Source organism: Leptidea sinapis, chromosome 7, assembly GCF_905404315.1.
Source record: "Leptidea sinapis chromosome 7, ilLepSina1.1, whole genome shotgun sequence".
In the NCBI taxonomy this organism is placed as follows: domain Eukaryota; kingdom Metazoa; phylum Arthropoda; class Insecta; order Lepidoptera; family Pieridae; genus Leptidea; species Leptidea sinapis.
The window spans coordinates 12643047-12662386 of record NC_066271.1 but is presented as its reverse complement, the minus strand read 5'-3'; the positions used below and the strand labels follow the sequence as shown (position 1 = coordinate 12662386).

Sequence of the window (19340 nt, the reverse complement as noted above, 5' to 3'; positions counted from 1 at the left end):
TTTCTTTATTTAGGTTTCTCCATTTTTAAAATAATGATCGGTAAAGTAGTTGACAAAAAAGGTCGCGAGTCCCTACTGGCTGGCCTACTGTGCAGAGGCCGCCGCACCAACTAACGATTTCGATACCTGCACGGGGAGTGAAGAAGGCCTGCTATATAAATATATACTTTATCTTATTATTTTTGTAGTTTTTAACTCAAACTACACAAAGATTGAAAAATGAACGCGTTCAGTCCAGCGCTGATGAATTGCTACGAGCGTAGAGCTACGTCGCGCTGACGATAATCGTCGGTCCTATGTACGCCGGTCCGCTCACGCGCTATGGCGATAAAAGTTACGCGCGTAGAGCTACGTCGCGCTGGCGATAACTGCTACGCGCGTAGAGCTACGTCGCGCTGGCGATAATTGCTACGCGCGTAAAGCTACGTCGAGCTGGCGATAATTGCTACGCGCGTAGAGCTAAGTCGCGCTGGCTATAATTGCTACGCGCGTAGAGCTACGTCGCGCTGGCGATAATTGCTACGCGCGTAGAGCTAAGTCGCGCTGGCGATAATTGCTACGCGCGTAAAGCTACGTCGCGCTGGCGATAATTGCTACACGCGTAGAGCTAAGTCGCGCTGGCGATAATTGCTACGCGCGTAGAGCTACGTCGCGCTGGCGATAATTGTCGGTCCTATGTATGCCGGTCCGCTGACGCGCTATGGCGATAAATTAATGCATTCAGTGCCACGCCGACCGAGCGACCGAACCTACGCGCGCGTGTAACATCGTCATCAAAAATCGTAAATAAAAATTCGTGTTCTGGCAATTTCGAATATATATCAACGGAACGTCCTGCTCGTCTCGCCCCTTATTTTCATAAATAAATTCCCAAAGATGTTAAAAAAGAAAATTAAATGAAATAAAATATTATTGGAGTGGTTATAATATTGTAATAGTAAAACTGACCTCTTCCTTTTCTCGCTTTTCCTTCTCCTTCGCTTCTCTCTCCTTCTCCTTTTCTCGTTCCTTATTACTACTGCTATCTCTATTACCCTTTGAACACTCCTTTGTGTTTATCTCCAGATCTTTGGCTATAGGTTCTTTTGCTGAAATAAAAAATAAATCCGGTGAAATAATCAATAATAATATAATAACATCGATTTTAAAAAACCAATACAGTTTGTTTTTCTATCAATATTAATTTTTGGCATTAACAAAGCGAAACCCAACAAAAGTGATTCAAAGTGGAATTTCGAAAACGATCACAGATTATTGTAGTCACTAAACGGCTTAAAACATGCACAGACGGCCTCCACGAGCTCATATTTATACAAATATGAGCTCGTGGAGGCCATTCTTGAAAATTCATTAAAAATACTCATTTATTCTAAAATACAACGGCTTTTCAACTTTGTGTCGAGTGTGTAATAGTTATTTTTGCAACTGTTGTGTAATAAGGGGTATTAAAACACGAATGTGGATTTATCTCACGAGGCGAAGCCGAGTGTGATAATAGTAGCACATGAGTGTTTTAATACCTAATTATCAACAGTTGCATACAAGACTTTATCTACACCCAGAATATGAATCCTCTAAAAGATTCTGGAACAGTTAGCTTACTGCTAACATTAAAACACCAGTCCTAGTAGTAACCTAATATCATTCGTTACTGATCATATACAAATAAAATAAGTATTAATGAAACAATTATTTATTTTAGTAGTAATTTACATTTTGTATAGTGCAATAATTAAAATTCACTCGAATATAATGTTCTTTTGCAGCGTTTAAAATAAATCGCTCATTTTTTGTAAACAAAACAATAAAAATATCGAAGAAAAATGGCGGGGATTCGAATAACCTACTTTTTTTTTACGGCGCGCAACGTTCTGGGAGTCTGGAGCCCACGTAAACGAAAATGTTCTTTTTTTGAAATTCATGCAGATACCACGCATCGAGCAATAAGAATGTGGCTGTATGTTGAAACTCTTTGCGCATGAAGGGATAAAAAAAAACATAGGAGTATTGTTATGAAATTCAGTACAACATTACAACACTCTTTTGGGTGATGTTATGGTTATTAGAACATTGGGTGTTTTAATGTTGGCAATAAGCTAACTGTTTCAGAATCTTTAATAGAGGATTTAAAGCATGGGTGTAGATAAAATAATATAAAACACAAAATGAATGGATTATATATTGTGTGGTCTTATACCTTGGTTTCGATAGCTTCCAGATACATTCACTCAAATTATCCTAAATATAAGAATTCTTTTGCTACGTACCTAAGTAATTCGTGTACATACACTTTCGCGCGCGTAAAATTCGCGCGTTGAAATCGCTCGGTAATCAACAGATTTGAAGTTTAGAGGGATCGGATCGCGAAGGGTTAGTTGAAACGAAACAGAAACGAAATATCAAAGAAAAATTGTAACGTCTCGGCGAAATCATTAATTTTCTGAATACTTTATTAAAGACTTGGAATAATTATTTTATTTTATTAAGAAATCATGCTCTCTTATACAATTAAATTTACAGCAATATGACGACAAACAAAGAGTGAAATTAGAGTTCATATAGAATCTTTGCGGTATCTATAATTAATTAATTACATTGACGGACTCATAAAATAAATAAAAATGTCGAGACTGACCCTTCCTTCCTTGTGCGGTGACGATACGACATGGATACATTCAAATAAAGTGCGTTCACCTTTCTTAAGGCGACACTAAATGCCAGCGACCTTGAGCTATATGAGTTCACGGCTGCCGGCCCGCCATCAATGTAACAAAGACAATATTTTCAAAATTCTTGCGTGGAAAACAGTTTATATGCTTACAATCCTCGTTATTCACTACTAATCTGAATAAATGAACCTACACAAAAAAGTATAAGCTATAAGAATAACTTTTCTCAGAGAAGTACCAAAAAAATGCGTCACGCCATGCCAAAAAACTTATTTAACTTAAAAGAAAAGTGGTAGTTCAAAAAGGCTCGGCAGTGTTAACTATAACCAACAGCAAGCATTAGCAACCTACAAATAAGACTTAAGGATATGTGTAACAGGATTAAGTAGTGTTCTTGATCGAAATGCTATACTTTCACAACAAAACTTGTCTAAAAACACCATGTTTGCGTGTTTTCTGCTTACTCTTCGCCTTAAAGGCCGACAACGCTCCTGTGATACCGCTGGTGTAGCAATAGAATGTGGGCAGCGGTAACCACTTAACACCAGATGAACTTAACACAGATGACTTAACACGCTCGTTTGTCCTCCTTCTTCATAAATAGCGTGAGTTTCTTGCTACTTCTTCTCATTAGCTCAACCCTTTACGAAGTAACGGTAGATTCAATAAGAAAAATATTTTTTGACATTCATAAGTGTCATTTCCTTGACCTATATGAATAAAGTTATTTTGATTTGATTTGAAAAAGCATTGGTTAAGTTCTTTTTTATAAAAAATAATTGATGACGAAAATATAACGATTTGGTTATGGAATTTACTATAGTTATCCGATGAGCATTGTATAAATATATTTTGGGCATAATAAGTGCGTGTAAAATAGAATTGTTTTGTTTTTGTTTTAGCAGTACGCAACGGAAGTTGGTAAGGGGCATAAAGATTCACTTTTTCTTCACTACGTGAGAAATAAAATCAACAGCTCCTTGAATGAGGAAACATAACATTGTAATGCGTGTCTTTTCTATTTTTTCAGTATCATTAAGAAAACTGGTATTTTGCATTGGATTATGACTAAAAACTCAAACTTCGCAGCCCCTCCCATATTGCAGTTTGCTTGCAATGAGACTGACTCGGGTATGCAGACTTCGGCGTAGTATTGTTGACACATTTTACACTTACGACGGCGGCAAATAGTCGGAGCGCGCGAGACGATATCAATGTGGTCGGTATTTATTTTAAGGTGAGGTGAGGTTAGTGAGGTATTCATTTGTATTCTGGTTTTTAAGAACTTCATTTGTATCTTTCAAGTCTTGTAATATATACGTGGAATTGCGGATTCGACACTACGCTTCAAATTCCAATATACTACGCACATATGCTAACCTAACCTAACGGTTTTAGTTAATTTCGGGACTTAATAAATCACGAATCTATATTAACCTGTGCATGTGTAACAACAGTTGATAGCTTTTATTGTCACGCACGTCCCCAACTATTGTAAATATTGCAAATTTGAATCAAATTTATTCAGTAGTTGGCCCACCGCCCGACCGCACCATTATATCGCGCACTCGGTTGGTCGTCGTGGTAACTTCCAAAAATATTTGTCCAAATGATGTAGCTTGAAAGGCAAAGTTTATCTATTTTCAATAACAAAAGTGATAAAAATGTTTATTTGATATAAGAATCAATTTGAAATAACCCCATGTGCATTAAAATAAACTATTTATATTTTTATAATATTTTATGGTTCACAATTTTGGCGGTAATGGCTTGCACATATACATAAATAATAGCATTTAGCTGTATGCTGTGGCGGGCTTTTTGTAGGACTATTAAAGATAAATATTTCCATTATACATTATATACGTGTAATTCCAACGGTTTTTGCAGCAGCACACCAGAATGGCTCCCAGACTACAGAATTTTTTTTTTCAAACTGACTTGGCACTTATCGTTATATTTTGGATAATTCACCTTATATCTTTATAAATGATAACTTAAATGTTATTCTGATGTGTAAGCTATATTATTGTAGTTTCATCAAAATCCAATCAGTAGTTATTGCGTGAAAAAGCAACAAACAAACACACATACATCCATTCTTACTAATTTTCGTGTTAATAACGTTAGTAGGATTAAAGTAAAATGTTAGTCAAATATTAAAATTTAGTATTTTTGCTGAGCATGATCGGCTCATCAAAAATAATTTACAAGCCTTACATTGTTCTGTGCTCTTATGATTATCAATGTTCTCCTTATCTCTATTTCTCTGCTTTCTTTTCTCTTCTCTTATTGTACTACTTTCTTTCTTCTCCAATTTTGTTTTTGTACATCCTGTTAAATATAAATATATTATATCAATGCAATGTATATTTAAATTTGTATATATACCATGAGATAAATGTTACACTGTCTTCCACGCAGGCTTCTCGGGGCATAGTGATGTTGTCTTATATGTTTTATCGATGTGCATCCATACCTCTACATCTCTGTGTTGCGTGATGGATGATATTGTCTGATGAAAGACTTATGGTCGATTTTTTTCCATAAGCCACGTTTCATCAATTTTACAACCCAACCTAAACCATCGGCCGATGACTCCGAGTAGAGAGATATTATATGCGTCACAAGCTGAGCGCTTAGGCCGATCGTGCCTCTCTATCGCTGGTTCCGCGCTCTCGCTTGCACGCTCGTTAGACGCCGGTGTTCATCGATTTATAAGACAAATCACGTCAACATATAGGTACGGTAACAAATTCGTTGTGGTTATGATGCGTGATTAAAAGTGAAAAAAATAATAGTAGGATGAAACTTATTGGAAAAAGAAGAGAATAAAACAAAAATGAAAGTAAAAATGAAAAGTGAAATAAAATCCAAAAAATTGGTTTTTTGAATTTTTCAAATAAACTTTGAGGTTAGGTATGTGAAAAAAAAGTGAAAACAAAAGTTGTAGATCTTCTTATTACCTACAACTTTGCCATTTAACATTTTGCCATTGGACTTGTACTTTTGTCGGAAATAGAGATAAACCGTTTTTTACCCTTAAACACCCCCCCTTTTCTACTTCCCGACCTCAGTTCACCCGTAATTTATTTTTCCATTCATTTTCGATATATTCTCGTCCTTTTCCAATGGGTTTCATCCTACTATTATTTTTTTTGGTTTCAAAAATTATCGACCCTGATCTATATTGATTAAAGGGTTTTTTTATTATTATTTTATTGATTTATCTATTACATCATTGTCACCAAATTTTGAACTTTACTCGAGTGTCGACATCACAGATATAGAAGATTATTCTGACGAGGCAGACACTCATATAAGTTCTGTAATATCGTACCGTACCTAATATCGTACCGTCATTATTTGAAGTCACCAATTATTTACGACCTATTATGATATACATGTTTGTTTGGCCGGTTTGTCCTATTTTCGGGTAGCGTTTCGTTCTTGTAGATTTAGTGTGATAAATACGTAAGAATTTAAGGAAATTGCTGAAAAAGCCATAATTTTACGTACATGGATATGAATAAATCGGTAAAAATTCTTGCTCTATACAAAGACACGAATTTAAATAAAAGAACAGACGAGTATATGTTGCAAATCAAATTTTTGGATCTCTTGCTGAGAATCAACAGGTCTCCAACCACAAATTGACACCTATTTATGTAATTAATTATATTATTATAGTCAATCACGTACTTTTAAAGTTTTCAGTAAGAGAAAATATAACCAAAACGGGAGGAGCTGCTTGTATAACTAAAATTCACCCAATTTTAGAGCAAGTGTGCAGCGTAAAGGTCTGTACTGGCATTTTAGTCCGATCGTTGTCGAATACTCGTCGTCGCCTAAAAAATGAATTTTTGAATAATAACTACGAAACTTCAAAGCCCTCTATAAATTCAAATAAGTCACTATTACTATTAACCTGCCTACCTACAACAAGTAAAACAAATAATACCTCCACAAGACAATTTATTCTTGACACAATTTTCAACTCAACTGTTCAACTTTACGGGTTGCCTATCCCACGGTATAATAATATACTACGCCTGGTATTTTATTCCCACAATGGCCCAAGACTACGTCATTTCATCGCTATTGTCGTGTCGCTCACATCTATAGCAAGTCTATAGCGTTGTTTCACTCGAAAATAGTTCGAGAACAGTCATCGCAACATCGCAACGTATGCTTAGGCCAATCACGTGACACAGCTGTTATGGGCAGAGAATACCAGGCGGATAATATTAATATACCATGGCCTATCCCTTATACTAAAGGTGGTTTTAGCACCATAAGGGACCCTAACCATTGATGAAACGCACGAACGAGGTTAGGTATCCCCTAAACAAATTTAAAGGTCTCCCTAAACTTAGGGGGCGTTGGATAAAACGGGCAAATAGTCTACCGAGGGGCTACATATAGTCTTTTCAGTAAGTTCTGCTTGTTGTGGCAGCAGTGCAGGTTAGTGAGGCAATTGTCTTGCAAAGGACAAGCCGTTTCAGCAACAACAGGATTCCAGATGAGGCTCGTTGGTTACGAGCGTAATGATCACTTGATTGTACGATATATTATCTTGTAAAACAAGCGGAATTAAAATTACGTTGCATTTTTGGTGAGTGTACGCGCTTTTTTTGTAATCACCCATACCGTATCGACCTGTAATACACCGCGAACAAAAGCTCAATCCAGTTTCTTAAACCGTAGAAGAAAGTGCTTTGAAAAATTCCACACATCCTGAGGATATATGGAATACGGCGGTAGGGGTTTTGGTTTAAGAGCGCTTCGCAACGTTTCCCGTGATGAATGCGGTAGAAGACAATGAAGCGATATCTGTATGCAACGCTGTTCACAGGGAACTGGATACCCGACAAGAGCAGTGATGTGTTGCATGCGGTTAAATGGTCCACTATGCTTCACTTAGGATTTGATAACAACCTGGAGTATTTTTTACATCTATACTGCATCTATCACGGGAGTGTTCCGAAGAGCTGTTTAATCTGATTCCTGCCACCAAATTCCGCTTTCTCACGACACGCCACAAATTAGAATATCATTCCTACCATCTGGGTGTGTGGCGTTCCTACACAGTGCGGTTTTCAAGGAACTTTCTTCCATATACAACAAAGCTGTGGAATGAGCTTCAAAAAAAATTGTTAGCAACGTACCTACCCTTCTTTACTACTACTTACTTCTCGGTAGATCATCTACCTGAGAGTTGAACAAGACATACCAAGATTTACGATCCATGCGTCACTCGAACGGTTAGCTAAGTTGGTAAAAGCGCTCGGGCAGAACCTGAGAAGTGCGGGTTCGAGCATCATTCCTAAATTTTGGTTACAAATTTAATTTGTATAACAACGTACCCTTGCTCTCAGGCGTGTCGTCTTCGTTCGCCGCACCGGCGCCCTTAGCGCAGCCATTGCCATTCACGTGGCTGTGCGTTTGTGTGCCCTGCGAGTTATGCGTGCGTGCCGCAGGCGCGTTGTCCGCACTCTGTGACGTCTGCGTTTTCACGCTCTGACTCGAAGCGAACGGGTTTCGCTCCAACGTCTGGTTCGCTTTATCTCGCTCCCTTTGTGCTAAATGCTTTTCTAATTTCTCTAACTGTGAAAAAAATTGATTATAGATGCAAAGCGTGTATGTATATAACGTGAAAGAAGTCACAGTGTTGGTAGGCCCCTCACAATATGGACCGATGATTTGGTTAATATCGCCGGAGTGCGTTGTGGATATCTTTTGGGGAGGCTTTTGTCCAGCAGTGGACGTGTTCCGGCTGATATGATGATGATGATGACGCATGTTTTTCATGAAAAGACCGGGAATTTAAGGTCCTCTTGCACCTGGAGTTTCTCGTCTACCACTACACGCTGACCCAGGGTGAGTTAGTAAAATTTACACACAGCCATTGGACTGCATTGAAATTTAAATGAAAATAGCTCCCGTATTACCTACAGTATTTGAATTATTCAAATCTAGAGAGACAAACACACATACATAAAATAATACCTTCACGAAGGTGATGAAAGGCGATGTCTAATCGGAGCGTAAGAAATATTTCAACTCACATTAATTCTACTTACGGCGAAATCCTCCGCGGTTATCTATATAAAGTATTCATAGTTCGATTAAAACTATACGCAACGTTGAAAGAACATTTTTACTGCATTTTAAATGCAAATTTGTTACTCTTCTCTACTTCTTGCGTCCTGTATACTTATTTAGCCGGTGCTTTGCATTATCCGTGCGAGAATGACGGTATATCTACACTAAGCCTACAAGACAACACTACACGACACAACATCACAATAAAGTAATAGAACAGTAGGTTTTCTAACTTCATACAAGAGCCCCCACAATCGACGCACGCACACATACAAACGATTAACAAGGCCTCTAAGCAATCTTGGGGAGACAAAACTATTGAGTGCCACGCAGTACACCGCCGAGACTAGTCTCTGTCCGAGTTAAATTAGCTGCGCCGCGCTGTCCGCGTCGTCAAATTTTTTGTATGTACCAATCCTAGCTCCGCACAGACGTAGGTATAAATTTTAAGGACATCGCAGAGTTACGTTACTGTTCTATTACTTGTACTGTGACAACACTCAGGCTACCTTAAACCGTAGCTGCGCATGCTCCGTGGGACACAAGCCGTTCTCTTTGACGAATCGCTTCTTTAACGTGTCGTTCATGTGCCTCACCTCTGGCCCGCTTTGGACCGCTTCGCTCATGTTACTACTCTCTTTGATACCATTCTGGCTCTGCAACCATAAAGGTCATCATTTCATCGCCTTCAATCAAAATAACTGATTATATTTAAGTAAACAATTCACTACTTTTCTAAAACCTGTCACGTTTCAGTGGCGCTCATTCCAGTAGCAGAATGATTTCATAACGTTTAAGATATATATTAAACGACAACCAAGATACCTTTCTGTTAATATGATAAAATATTTAAATTTTGTAAGAGGACGATAGAATTCACACTACATCGTATACTAGCATGCCACTATTAGCATATATTTTGTGATTATTTTCAAATAATATTATATTTTAATCAACACATAACTAGACAAGCAGATCAACTCAAAAACAGATATAATCCATATTTTGTTCGTAACTCATCTATCTATATTGCCATCACACCTGTTCGGACACAAACATATACAAACAGCGGCGGTAGGCCACTACTTCACAACGATTTTCTGTGTGAGTGTGTACTAATCTGATCGAATCTGGCCCGTTTGTACCTAACTTGGTCAAAAGACGGCAGCTTTATACACATTTTGACGTTCACATGTAAATGCTATTATTTTAACGCCCCGAGGAGTTTTAAATTATGCGACTAATTTTCAATAATTAAACTAATTTCGCATAATTTATTTTTCAATATTGGTCAGAGTTGATACAATGTTAATTCACGATTGTCGGTTGTAACTTCGTATGTAGCTCACATTATATTCTCAAAATTATCAAGGTGCTTTTTTATACAAGCGAAATGTACGACGTATACTAATTATTGATCTCGCAACTACCGTCATTTTTTGGGTTTCCGTACAAAAAGGAAAATCGGAACCCTTCATTTTCCGTCCGCCCGTCCGTCCGTCTGTCTATCCAAACCCCTCTTCTCGAAAACACGTAGACGTATGGAGTTAAAATTAAAACGTAAACTCAGCTATACAGTCACAAAATCAAACTTCAAGTTAACGTAAGCAAAGATACTGGCGTTTATGGCGCAAGAAACGGAGGTAGTGGGAGGCTGCTTTGCACAGGATGCCGGCTAGATTATGGGTACCACAACGGCACCTATTTCTGCCGTGAAGCAGTAATGTGTATACATTATTGTGTTTCGGTCTGAAGGGCGCCGTAGCTAGTGAAATTACTGGAAATGAGACTTAACATCTTATGTCTCAAGGTGACTGCATTGTAATGGGCATTGCGTTTCAATTACCATCAGCTGAACGTCACGCCCGTCTCGACCCTTATTTTCATAATAAAAGTTGAGTAATCATAAAAAAAAACGTGTACTTCGACACTCTAAGAGAATCAAAAATCATAGGGTATTTAACGTTGACCTAAAACTATCATATTTGGCAAGTATAATACAGTCTCATTATTATTATTTGAAGAGGGTAGCTATTTCCTAGTCCTAATGATTCCTAGTAACACCGCGTCCAAAATTGAACTATTGTGTTCGCCACTCATACTAAAGCTCGTCGTCAAGCCCTGCTGCCTTTAAGAACCACAGTATCTCTTTGACGCGAGTGTTGCAAACACCATCTGGTGGCACGAAGTAGTCGCCAAAGATTGTGTTACGCTTATGCATTAGTGGGCTGCAGTCGCAGAGTAGATGAATAGGCGTTTCATCATCCTCAAGGCAGAATCTGCAAGTTTTGTCGTTTTTGATGCCGACCACACTGAGGTGCTTGTTTAGGCGACAGTGCCCGGTTAGCATCCTAGTGAGTATGCATAGATTTCTCCTGTTCAAAGATAGGGCTTCATTCGCATAACTACTGTTGAATGCCCTTATCAGTGCTTTAAACCTGAAGAGTCTCATACTACATGCATAAAGAAAAATCTGACATAAACCTAATCTGACTAACATTACACACCAGATTCGTCCTACATGTTCAGTTTAAGGCTACTTATTTCCAAATTAATTTTGCCTGACCTATTTGGTTGATGCAATAGAAACTTCTTTACTTCTAAATGTTTACCTGTTCGAGTGCGCTTTCCGGCAGCGACTCTCTCAGCAGCTGGAAGTAGAACTCATTCTCGGCACGGATTAGCCGCTGTCGTCGCTCGCGCATAATTTGACTTACGTACGACTGAAACGGTAACATCATTTAGTTGTGGCTTCAACAGAACCAGTGCCGTGCATTGGTTTTCTAGCAAGGTAAGCACTGTAGATCTAACTAGTCGTATTTGAGCTTTGGAATATGCAATCAGATTACTTACCGTATGTATTCAGTATCTAGCGTAAGGAAAAAAATCATGAATAGGTGTTCAAAACTTTGGATATAAAATAACTGGACTAAATTAAATTAACTTTAACACTATATTTATTTAGGTTCATAACAACAAAACTCCAATAATATTCAAGAGCATTCATTCAAAGAAGATTTACTATTTGCTTGGGCATAGCTTTCTCAGTCCTATGCTTCCCCGTGACATAAAAAGATAGGTCCCAAGGGTGTCGTTAGAGGCTACTAAGGGCATTTAACAGTGGGAGGCTTCTTTCCACAGTATGCCGGCTAGATTATGGGTACCACGGCGCCTTTTTCTGCCGTGAAGCAGTAATGTGTAAGCATTATAGTGTTTCAGTCTGAAGGGCGCCGTAGCTAGTGAAATTACTGAGCAAATAAGTCCTAACGTCATATTATCAAGAATCCTGAGCGGCACTGCATTGTAAAGGGCAGTGCGTATCACTTACCAGCCGAACGTCCTGTTTGTCTCATCCCTTATGGTATAACAAAGCTTTATCGCCTACTTTTCATCCCAATACCAGTAAATTTATGAAAGCGCAATAAAACAATTTTTCAAACTGTGATAATTAAAGTCTACAGAATCTAGTTTAGGGGGCAAGGTTATGAACTGTAAAGCAGATCCTGAAGACGGAGAGGATAGTTGCACAAACATACAAATATTTACGAATCTTGCGTCATCGGGACTGCTAGCTTTGTGGTTAGATGCCAGAGGTTCGAATCCCACATCGTCCATAAATTTTATAACATATACTTTTAAAACCACAAGAATGAAATAAATTGACATTCCAATAATACGAGTACTACCACTTTAAACTTTTGCAACGCTCCTGTGATTCCTCTGGTGTTGACAGAGAGACAGCCATTCCACTTATTTACCATCAAGTGACAACACGTACACCAGGTTTGTCTTCTTTTTTCGTATAAAATATCACCCCCTCATCGTCCATTGACCATGACAGTGTCACGTACAAATTTGCCGTTGCATAAATGTTGTTCAGAAGTTCGAATGTTGCTTAATTACCACCGTTTAAGACGTGTAAATTGCACAATAGACCTGTTGTGCAGTTTATGATGTGATGACCATCACTTATATACAAAATATACAGTGGGACAAGTTTATGCAAAGCTCAATGGCATACGAGAAGATAGTCCGTGGACTCTATAGCATACTGCACAATACAAGTAATAGAACAGAAGCGTAATTCAGCGGTATCCTTGACATTTATACGTCTGGGCGGAGCGCTAGGGTTGGTACACACAAAAAGATTGACGACGCGAACGGCGCGGACTACGGCGTGGCACTCAATAGTTTTATCTTCCCAAGATTGCTTAGAGGCCGTATAACTCGTGTCTGTGTGCGTGCGTCGATTCGGGCCCTCTAGTATGAAGTTAAAGTACTGTTCTATTACTGTATTCAAATTCAAGTATTTTTATTCAAAATAGGATGTGACATTACTTATTGAAGGTCAAAAACTACCCGGGGCTCAAAAATCCGCAGGCTTTTTTTTTCATCAGAAAATAAGTTTATAAAGTAATATTGTACAATTAAACTTATTATATATAATAGCGTGAGGGTCGTTCCATTCCTAATCGTTGTCAACAAATGTCACACAAACGCCTTTTAACAATTATTTGTGTATATAGTAACATTTGAAGCGTTCCTCAAGGGTACGTGCACAGTGTGAACATACCTTGATTCCAAAGCCAATCGTCATGGCAGGATATCCGATGCAGTGCGCCGCGAGCGGGCGCCATATTTCAGGCGGCGGGCTGCGTATTACAGTGCACTCTGCATACACCATCATGCAACACAGTATTACTGTCTGCGCGAACATTCCCGGCTTATCGCAGACTGCACAACCACCAATATTGTAAAAAAAAACATACCGACGAATTGAGAACCTCCTCCTTTTTTGAAGTCGGTTAAAATTAAAATTTTATTTCTAACATGTAGTAAAACATTTCACAACCACGCGTTATGTAAGCAATTTCTTGCCTCGTACAGCATTAAAGGCCGGCAACGCATCTCTTGACACCAGTTGTTGCGGATGTCCATGGGCGGTTGCCTCACCACTCCACCATCCCGTCAGCCTCTTGAATGTTTCCCTACTTAATATATATAAAAAAAAATGGACTTGAAATATTTTCTCGCACTTATGATGACGCCAACTTCTTGCTAGCTAATTTAGCCTTGCCTTCTAAATGACTGAGTATTTTAATCCTGTATGGGAACTAACGGAAGCATCGTGGAAGAGTGGTGATACAGTATTTTTATGGTGGTTAAGGTGGCGCAAATGTGAGTCTCCTGGGGGTTAAAACGAACAAGGTCACATATAGCCCCAATTCGCGACCCTCACAATGGAAATCTAGGTTGCTATAAGATAATGTTTCTTCCAGCACTGAACAACACAGAAATGAGGATCATTTCATAGTTCAGGTTGTAAATCATGGAAGAATGTTGTTATGCAGCTTAATTTTACCAAGTGATTCAATGTTTAGATGAGCAAAAATGGATGTAGTTCCTGAAAAACATTCCAAGCCACAAATGTCACATCTTAAGGAATTCGTATTTAAAGTTTAATAAATATATCTTAGTGTATTCCATACGTATTGGTTGGGCTACCAAATCATGATGTCATTTAAAGAGTGACAGTAGGGCTGCCATTTAGTGACAGTAGGGTCATAGTACCATTTTTTGTAAGTGTGTTAATATGAATCACATGACCAGTTATTGTGGTTTGGAAAGTTTTACTGGAATTTCGTCCAAATGAGAGCAAGATATTGAGTGATACTTACATGTGCTCCATGTATAATGCACCCAGACATAGGTGCCGGCTAAAAAATATATATATTGCAATGGTATCACCATGAAGAATATTATATCTGATGTCACGGCCATGCATAAAAACACTATTGTGAATGCCTGAAACAAGTGAATATAATACAGTATGAACTTAATGATTCAAGGTTTTACTAGGCTCTTTATAAAGCATTATCAAGTGACAAGAATCTGGTAGGTATACAGGGAGTTCTTACATTACCATTGAGGGCTTCTTTGATCATTAGATGATCTCAAATTACAGACAGCTAGACATGACATTAACATAGCAAGTATTGAAAAGATATGAAATTCCTTCGAGAGGTTTAAAAATAAATAGGTTCTAAAAAGTTAAGGTTTACAGCCTAACCAAAGATTAGCCCATAATTCAGAAAGTTGCTTGAGAATTGTCAAATATTAAAAAAAATTACAAAATGATTGGCAAAGAGTATGTGGTTTCTATTTTTGTCCTTCACTTCATGAATTATATTTTTAAGACAATACTATATTAATGTTGATTTTAAATTCAATACAAAAATAGATGACGAAAATTTTAAAATATACTCCAGAAAAAAATTTAATGCTTACTATTAAAACACCAATGCATGTCATAATCAAACTTATTTATTCCATTATGAATTGCTGTGTCTCGATTAGCTACTTCCTGAGACAAGTTGTCATGAATGAAAAGTATTACAAACATGCCTTATGCAATTCTGACATGTAAAAATGATAGCAGGACAAAAATGTATCTTAAACAGATATATCAAACCAGTATCACTTGTATAACTATTCTGTGTTTATAACAATAATTTTGATAAATTGTAAACAATAAAAGTAAACATAGTAATGTTTACACTTCGCTAGCTCTAAAGTAAAACAGGAAGATTCATCAAAAAATATATCCATTTACTCTTCTGCAAAAAATGTAGTAAGTAAATCAGACATTTTTTTAAATATATTCCCTAATAATAGAAGGAGTATTTCTTGCCTGTGCCATAATTGTTTGGTTAGTTGTTAATACATATCATATACTTACAAGGCCTTGAAATTTGAATGTTTCATGAGCTGCTTGGAATAATATCCAAAATGGGTAGATAAACTCAAATCTGAACTCCAATAAATAGTCAGCCACGATGACGATTAGCCAAAACGATATGAATTTTGCATATGTAAATGAACTGCAAAGAACATTAGTCATTTTAGAATTAAACACAAAGCTATTAAAACAGCATTGTTGGCTTTAAAATATCAGATACATAAACTGCCAAAGAAACTTGGAGTAGAAAATGTAGAATTCACATCAAATGTTCTTGAAAAGTTGGTCAAGTTCTTGATTAATTGTAAAGTATTAATTATAATGATTTGGCACACCTTCCTCCCCAAATCAAGGGAACCAAACTGTTAATGAAAAAATAAAGCACAAAAAATCAGCTTTCTTAATGTCACAAGAAGCAATGCTCTTTGCACAATGTAAATAGTCAACCCTAATTAGCAGGGTACTGATACTTCCCCATTCTACTTTGTAAAGGCCAAATGAGACATGATTTCCAGTTGATCTTGATACTGACTGTGTAATGCTATATATTTAGCTTTTATCATGGATTCATGGATATCGATTGGTAATTTGCGACTAACTGCAATTTTTGCACTGCGCATAGTACATTAAGTTAGTAACCTAGAAGTACTAATTCTATGTGCAGTGTTCAGCCACAAAGGTATTCATGTGTTCTGAGAAGGATGTGGGTCCCGGTGTAGTTACAGGAACAGGGGAGACTCTACCTTTAATCTGAGGGTGATGAGTGCAGAGTAATGTGATGGGGGTGTGTGTAGATATATGCACTAAACATATAAACGGCTTCACTCACTGTTTCATCACTCATACATATGAGATGGGACATCACCACAAACTCATTACACTCACCCTGATGAAGGGCCTCCAACTGGTTTGAAACCAGTCAGTACTAACATTGACAAGCCATGTGTAAAGCTGTTTGAAGTAAATAAAGTTTATAATGTCTCAGAAACGCTTCAATAATTTAACATATTTTTTTATTTGTGATATTCACCTAAAATACTCATTTACCTATATACTGTAAATAAAAATAAGAAATAATTGTGACTAACATACTTTTATACTAAAGATTTCTCTTTAGCAAGTTCCTTTCAGGTAATTGTCACATGCACAATTGTATACATACTGTTTATTTTGCCATATATTAGCCGCTTAGGCTGAAAGTGTGTCTAAATAATCTATTTAGGTATAAATATCTATCTGTTCTGTCTCACCGCCTCAGCAGTTCTGCCGTGAACATGATCAATGCAATTAGATTAAAATATCAGTTTCAAATTAATAAAATATATATTGTGAGTACCAGTCATAATAACTATTATCTTTCTGTAGCATTGCATAGCCGTACATAGTCATCTAGACATCCTCAAGCTATGTCATTTTTGCCCCATCAAATTGCCAATCAAAGCAAACTAAGCACAAGCTGGAAGAAACCTATATAATTAGGTAGTGCAGGAGACTCATGGGTAAAACCTGAAGCCCTAGAGATTTGCAAATTTAGCTTTATACATCACTAGCTGACCCGGCAAACGTTGTTTTGCCATATAAAGTATAATTCACGCGATAGTTTTATAAGTAATAAAATATTGCCTATATATATATATTGTACATCATTTTGTTCTATTGTCAATAGTTATTGCAGCGCACGCAAAAATAGGTTTTCGATTTTACACCTTGTGTTACAAAATAGCAATTTTATTACGGATCCCTAATTTTGAAAAAAAAACATAGCCTATATCTAGTCTATCTCTATAGCCTTCCTCGATAAATGGAGTACCCAACACTGAAAGAATCATTTAAATCGGACCAGTAGTACCAGAGGTTAGCGCGTTCAAACGAACAAACACTGCAGCTTTATAATATTAGTATAGATAAGAACAATTATCTAATACGGCATGATAGCTAGGTGATCCAGTGCTTTTAATGGTACAGTTTGCAGGGATTCAAATGGCTGGCGTGCATATAGATTACAGGATGAATGCAAACCAATAAGTGGCTAACTCAGCAGCACATCCAAAGCTAACATGGAACAATGTCAACATTTGCATAAATATTTTAGACATATAGAATCACAATGATTTGTATTGCAACATTATACATAATAATTATTTTTACTAATAAGATAAATACTTAAACAAAAATAATCAGAAACATACTTTGGCCTTAACTATAACCAATAATCAAGGAACTGGAGTAAATTACTGGAATCAAAATCAAAGTATTACCTATCTTAAGAACTATTCATATGAGGAACTGGAAAACCATCAAAAGCCTAGAGAGCTTGTTTCTAGATCTCTCTTGAATATAATACTTAGTTTATTGATGCAACAGACACAAATCTGATCAAATAGTTTTTCTGTCTATATTCATCATTAAAACAAAACATTGAAACTAATTGTAATGTTTTATTTATGTTTGTGTATGTTCCTTTAGAAGTCTCTGAAGACAAAGTGACCACCTAATATTTTAAACCAATCTTTATTTTTAGACACTATGTAGGTGAATGTTAATTCACAATAGAAATATTTACCAAATTTACTAAAGGGTCAGTATGTGAACAAGCCAATTCCGAAGACCAAACATTACCGAAGCCCCCCAGGGATGCTCCCATTTAGTTTTTCTAATATCAACAAATAAATTTAGGCTATTTGCGCCGGATGGCTCAAGCCCACACACTGATAGAAATCTTGTTTAGTTGTAAAATCCTCGCTCGAAAATAACCACGGTACGGACCTAAAATTATTGAAGAGCTTCTCATATAATACTTAATTTTCTGCACCCACCTTCCATATATTGCCTCAGGGATTTTAGTGCGCTTTATTGGGCGCCGCATTTTGACAATATCGGCGTTTCGTCTCTTCATACCTATTTTGTCCTCCACTGTGTAAGTCACAAAGATAGACCCCTGTTTCACAACACTCACATAAAAAGAAACATTTTAAAAGAAAATATTTTGATCTTTTTGTTGTCAATCACATTCCAGATATTTATTATTTTGTGAATTTAAGAGGGAGACAAAAAATTGTACGTATTCTTCAAGCTATTCAGCTAACAGCTTTAAGCTAAACTGGCACTTGGCAGTAAGCACTTCGCGCAGGGCATGAATGAAACTTCCATACCAAACCAACCATACACAGAACACCAATAGGCAATACTCTCAAGCTTCCATACCTATAAACTTAAAAAGTACCTACAAAATACAAATAAGCGTTGTATGGCAAGTAGCTCCACCTGCAAGTCACAGTACGAACTACGAAGTACTACATTACACTAACTACATTTTTTTTAGCAGGCAGGTATGCGTTGCTGCTATAAGTGCTTACAAGCATGCCCTGTCACATTGGGCTTGCTGAGTACTCGTAATACCAGCTTTTTCAATGTTTCCCATAAAATAATTTGTATTTTAAATCTATTAATTTCCTTATGTTTTTGTATTATATTTTATAGACCCTGGTGATGTTTAAAATTAATTTCAGGGGGAAATAAAATGTCTGTAGGTATGTGTGATATCGAAGTCTCATAAAAACACTCAAAGGTTTGACAAAAATAGGTTTCACGCATGTCTGTCATCGCTGCAGCTACAAGATATCTACTTTTTCCATAGATATAAACAAATAATAAAAAGATAAGTATTGCTCTCGCGTTACTTATTTAAGGCTAGTCAAAAACCGTGCCGAAAACGACTTGTGCGGGCGAGACACTTATTATTTGAAGTAAAGGGATCTAAATGAGACATTTGATTTGTGAAAGAAAGCATTCGAAGCAAAATAAGATTTAATTATTATTTCCACGAA

General features: G+C 37.0%; 1 protein-coding gene across 4 annotated transcripts in view; it reads right to left on the bottom strand.

Moving 5' to 3' along the window:
• LOC126965233 (macoilin) overlaps positions 1-18719 on the bottom strand; it is a 37091-nt gene extending 18372 nt beyond the window's left edge. Inside the window, exons 1-9 of one of the 4 annotated variants that reach the window (XM_050808716.1) lie at positions 18330-18718; positions 15514-15655; positions 14453-14579; positions 13348-13508; positions 11387-11497; positions 9284-9430; positions 8036-8276; positions 4890-5003; positions 949-1088 (exon numbers count right to left, since the gene is read on the bottom strand). In XM_050808716.1, the coding sequence (XP_050664673.1) occupies positions 949-1088; positions 4890-5003; positions 8036-8276; positions 9284-9430; positions 11387-11497; positions 13348-13508; positions 14453-14579; positions 15514-15655; positions 18330-18409 (1263 nt within the window). In that variant the 5' untranslated portion in view covers positions 18410-18718. Of the gene's footprint in view, positions 1-948; positions 1089-4889; positions 5004-8035; positions 8277-9283; positions 9431-11386; positions 11498-13347; positions 13509-14452; positions 14580-15513; positions 15656-18279 lie in introns of all 4 variants that reach the window. The other 3 variants (XM_050808719.1, XM_050808717.1, XM_050808718.1) reach the window with 3 other exon arrangements.
• Positions 18720-19340: the final 621 nt, after the last annotated feature.